This window comes from Contarinia nasturtii, unplaced genomic scaffold (genome assembly GCF_009176525.2).
Source record: "Contarinia nasturtii isolate CC-2019 unplaced genomic scaffold, AAFC_CNas_1.1 Cnas_scaffold_2084, whole genome shotgun sequence".
NCBI lineage: Eukaryota > Metazoa > Arthropoda > Insecta > Diptera > Cecidomyiidae > Contarinia > Contarinia nasturtii.
Genome location: NW_022199414.1, coordinates 1 through 5,342, shown reverse-complemented (window position 1 = coordinate 5,342; position 5,342 = coordinate 1). Strand labels below are relative to the sequence as shown.

The window sequence follows — 5,342 nt, the reverse complement described above, 5'->3', positions numbered from 1 at the left end:
GAATTCGATACAAATTCATTAGAAATAAAACTAAACAATTTCTATACAATTATAAAGTCAACAATCGAAAATCATGTCCAGTTAAAAACAAAAATCATCAGGAAGCAACCGATATGGTTTAAAAGGCCACTAATCGAGTTGAAAAACAAAGTCAGCAAAGCTCATCGGATTAAAAATATGGTCAAAACAATTGAATCAGTAGAAGATTTTAAACAATTAAGAAGAGAATATAAACGCAGTGCACGGTCAGCACTCAATGATTACAGAATTGAGATGGAGAATCTGATAGACAATGATCCAAAGAAATTTTTCAGACATGTGAATTACAAAAAAGGGAAAAGTGATGATCTGCCTCATGAAATGTCTTATCTGGATATGAGGGCAGAAGACCAGTCTACGATCGCTGGTTTCTTTGCAAAGCATTTTGCTTCAGCCTACAGCTCTTTGAAGGGAAATCTACAATTGGATAGCTCGGAGTTTGAAAATATTAGCAACATTTGTGCTGAAATATCACCGATTGAAATAACTGAAGAGCTTGTTGGACAACAAATTGACATGCTTCCGGATGATCTAGTCAGTGGTCCCGATGAAATACCAAATAAATTTATCAAGCATTGTTTGGTTTCATTGCGGGGGCCAATCACAACATTGTTAAGAGAATCTCTTGAAACATACACTGTACCACAGATTTGGAGAACGTCTTTTGTCAGACCGGTTTACAAAAACGGTGACAGAAACAACGTTCAAAATTACCGTGGTGTCGCTCTTCAGTGTATAGTGTCAAAAATTCTAGATTCGATCGTCACGAACCATCTCAATCAATATCTAAAGAACATAGTACACGAAAGTCAGCATGGGTTCATCAAAAATAGGTCAACGATAATGAACTTGGCAGAATTTACATCGAATACGATAATCAACATGGGAAAGGGACATCAAACAGACACCATATATTTGGACATCGCAAAGGCTTTTGATTCTGTGAATATCAAATTACTAATTCAAAAGCTAAACATCATGGGATTGAATACACAGCTGTTAAAATGGATCGAATCGTATTTGTCTGGACGCAGACAAATAGTCAAGATAGCAGATACCAAATCTGACCCAATTGAAGTAACTTCTGGTACTGGTCAAGGTTATCCCATTGGCGCAACTTTGTTCATCATGTTTGTGATAGATCTACCTTTCGTCGTGACCAAATCTTGCATCCTTTCATTCGCTGATGATACCAAGATTTCAAAATGTATAAAATCAGAAGATGACTGCATTCATCTTCAAGAGGATTTGGATCGTGTGGCAAATTACTATGAGCGCAATTTATTAAAGTTGAACGTTAACAAAACAAAAATAATATCATATCATCGTGGATCACTGAAATATGAATATAATTACAACATAGATGGCGTGCAAATTGAAAGAGTAGAGGTAATAAAGGACTTGGGAGTATTGCTTGATGTGAAGATGAATTTCAAATCACACATCGAGCATGTTGTTGCAAAGGCAAAATCAAGATTGGCTTGGTTAAATTTCAACAGCAGGGATTTTGTCGACCCATGGACTTTAAAACGCCTTTACTTTACATTTATATTACCGATTATTGAGTATGGATCTGAAATATGGAATCCACACTACGACAATATGTGCAAAAGAATAGAGTCAATACAAAAACAATTTTTAATATATGCTCTGAGGAGAATGGCCTGGAACGATTTTAGACTGCCAAAATACGAACACAGGCTACTATTTCTGCAAATGATTACTCTTGAGGAGAGACGCAAGATGGCGCAAGTGTCTTTTATTTTCAAAATTATTCACGGAGATTTAAAGTCAACTTATGTTTCAAACAGTATGAAATATTACGATCCAGCACATGATACCAGAGCAACACCACTATTTGATCTACCAATTAGGAGAACTGATTACACAAAATATGAGCCAATAAATTATATGCTTACAACATTCAACGAATTTTATACCAAAAAATTGCAAAACAGTGATAAAAATTTAATTGATTTAGAAGTAAATTTATCAACAGTAAAACTGAGAATAGAGAACTATTTAAAGCAAAGCAGATAAATACAAAAATTTGTTATGGATTATAGAAATTTTAAGCAGATGAAAAATTAATTTATGAAATTTATATTATTTACATGAGAGGAGCAATAATTTTACATTTTCTCTCTCAAAAATGCTTGATAAAAATCAAATTGTATTATATTATATATATTTAATTAAATTATTTTCAATAAACCACCAAGGCGAAGGAACGCTGTTCGGTGCAGTTATTATTTATTTATGAATGTATTTTGGTCATCGCTTTCAGCTTTGTGTTGACGATTTTTATTGCGCAGTTGAGTTTCAAAAGAATGTTGTTTGTAAACACAATGCCATGCATTGAGAAATTACATGTAAGGGTGAGCGAGATACACAGAAACAAATATCCGAGTATGGTTACTCGCACTTACGGTGTTAGCATAGAGTAACGCACTCTATTTTACTCCTTTTTTGGTGTTAATTTCATCCAAGTGAACGCATCATAGTGAAAGAAGAAATACATGTGTAGTCATAGCCGCATGCGTTCAACGTACATATGATTACACAAGTACACATGTATATCTTCTTTCACTACAATGCGTTCACTTGGATGAAATTAACACAAAAAATAGAGTAAAATAGTGTGCGTAACTCATTTTGAAGGGTAGACTCTCTGCTAACACCGCAAGTGCGAGTAACCGTACTAGGATATTTGTTTCTGTGTAGCATTGAACTACGATTTGCGTGACAGAAATAGCAGATTTTTACATTCGGTCGCAACAGATGTGCATAAGAATTGAGAAAAAAAATCTGATTCTTTTGTTCACTTTTTGTGCTCTATACCGATTTTTTTTCTTCGATTTACAAATACTATTAAATTTTCTGTATCATCTGGTGAAATCAGAATGAAATAAAGAGTCTTACGGGAGTAAGACGAACTTTTACGCTCAGGGACAAATTTTGCGTACAGAGGACAACGTATGACGTACGACGTGCAACAGACCCACAACAACCATGCTTAAAACGGCCTGATTCGGGTTCTCTGACCTCAGAAACGTCCAGCAAACATGTTTTTGAAGTGTCGTAAATTTTGACCCATTGTAAAAAGTCAATGTTCTTTATTATTGTTTACAAGATACTGTCTCGCTTTGATACGCATCCGTTTTGAGTCGCGTTTCGATATGCGACCAAACAATAAGTTGTTTTTATTCTAGAGCGTTCAATTAAATTCTGCATAGAACTGCGTATAGGATGATATATTTAGATGAAATCAAAAGTGTTAAATATTAAATTGAAGTTGAAAATTCAAACAAATAGTGCGACATTTAGTGTCCATACTAGTATCCATTTGTTGACTTGTTCAATTATACCTCAAGTGACTTCTTCGATTTGTATTTTTTGCATTTCTTCGGCATAAAGAGGCATATTGACAAGAAATAACTGCATCAGCGTAAGTTCTCAGTGTTCTACTATTAGAGCCAAAGCAATACAAGATAATTTCAATCAAGTTTTTGTTGAGATTTCGAGCGAAGTTTTGAACTATCAAGCAACTCAATGTGATGTCAAAAATCTAATGAATGATCTCTCTAAAATTCTTGTACAAAACTCTCACTTTTTTCAGTTCATCATCTTAGGACATCAACAGAATCGTGGCTCGTACTCGAATCAACATTACCATTGAATGTTCAAATATGTTTTTGATTTCTTACGGACAACATACCAATTTATTGTAGCTTCAAACAAATCTTGTTTTATGAAAATCGAAAAAGTCACTTGAGGTATAATTGAACAAGTCAACAAATGGATACTAGTAGTTATTGTATCGCGCTCAAACTTGGCATAGGTAGAAGTGCATGAGGGATGGACCTAGCCATAAAAGAGATGATGAAATTCCTTCAACGATTTACTTCAAAATGCTAAAGTCTAACTACTTTTTGGTCCCAATATACACATACACTCTGATTTCATCATCAACATTTGAAAATCCCATAATACATATTAAATTAATGAATATTGTTCTTTACGTTCAAAATTCCATTAATAACTTCTCTTTCCGTCACTGACATAAAGTAATTGTGCATTTGATCTTTATCAATAGCACCAGATCCACATAGTGATGCCGCTGCTTTCCGCAGAATTTTTTGCATTTTACCCAATGTATCCCACCACACTGCCTGGTCCTCAGCTTGTAACTTTGGAACTCTCTAAAAACATTAAATAATAACTTAAAAATAACATATAAACCACCACAGTGAAGACCGACATTACCTTATTATTAAAATTAACTAGAATTGAAGATATTGGTTGAAGCACTGATATAGGAGGAACAGCGTTCGAATCCTTCTTATACCACATGTCTAGCAAATTACCTGAAAAAACACCATTGTCAAAAAACTGTTTTTCTTTTCATTACATAATTAATATAACCATCAACATTTAAAGTAGTCAGTTCATCCCGCAAAAGCTGTAGTTCAGATGATAAAATATATGTTGGTATCGGTCGATAGCCATACTTTTGACCTAATAAATAAAATAAAAATACTTTCAATTGAAGTCAAACATGGAGCGGGGGCTTGAAAAATCGTGAACCGTTCACAAAATTGCATGGCCCCACGAAATTCAAATTTGATTGCAATAAAAATAACGTGAATACCCAAAAAGACGACAAAATTTGGACCCATTGATAATCGTTGACAGTTTTCGATCTCTTTCATGCATAGTTCCGTTGTCATATGATCATCTGTACTTTCGTCGCGCACCTAGGCCAATCGAATATATTAACTTTCACCTTTAGTACCTAAATATTTAACTAAACTTACCCCCCACCTAACCAATATATTAAAAAAATTAAAGCATTAAATATTAGCGATTTAAAAATAAAGTATTTAATATTATATATTACCTCATATCGACGACCTGAAAAAAAGTTTATTTTTGTAATTTATCGATTTTCAATTTTACAAGGACTTCTCCAAACAAAATGTAAAACATGCAAACATTAATTGTTTCTATGGGAATCAAGATCTATCTATTACCCTACATATATTCATTAAAAAAATCACTTTCGAATCTAAAAAATGAACAAATTTTAATATTTGAAAAAAATCAATTGAGTCCAAATGAATAACTTTCTATTATAAAAAGTGTAAAAATAAAAATTTAAAACCGAATAGTTTTTGAACAAAGACTTTAAATTTGCTGTTCTAGTTGTAGAGAATTATTACCTGGAACTCAAGACCATGTTTTTCACGACAATAATCCTTAATTAGCAAGAAGAAAAAAAATCATCAACATCAATATTAATG

At 33.2% G+C, this 5,342-nt stretch overlaps 1 protein-coding gene across 1 annotated transcript; it reads right to left on the bottom strand.

Moving 5' to 3' along the window:
- Positions 1-4,028: 4,028 nt before the first annotated feature.
- LOC116347738 (NACHT domain- and WD repeat-containing protein 1-like) lies at positions 4,029-5,342 on the bottom strand. The gene is made up of 7 exons (XM_031778452.1): positions 5,262-5,342; positions 4,940-4,953; positions 4,857-4,863; positions 4,691-4,796; positions 4,465-4,557; positions 4,306-4,406; positions 4,029-4,241 (listed from the first exon to the last, which is right to left on the bottom strand). Exons 2-7 carry the CDS (start codon positions 4,942-4,944, stop codon positions 4,041-4,043), a joined length of 513 nt encoding a protein of 170 aa, XP_031634312.1. The 5' UTR covers positions 4,945-4,953; positions 5,262-5,342; the 3' UTR covers positions 4,029-4,040.

Coding starts and splice junctions, on each gene's coding strand:
- LOC116347738 (XM_031778452.1), bottom strand. Junction 4,407..4,464: donor GACTACTTTAAATGTTGATG/GTTATATTAATT, acceptor GTGTTTTTTCAG/GTAATTTGCTAGACATGTGG. Junction 4,242..4,305: donor TAGTTAATTTTAATAATAAG/GTAATGTCGGTC, acceptor TAATGTTTTTAG/AGAGTTCCAAAGTTACAAGC.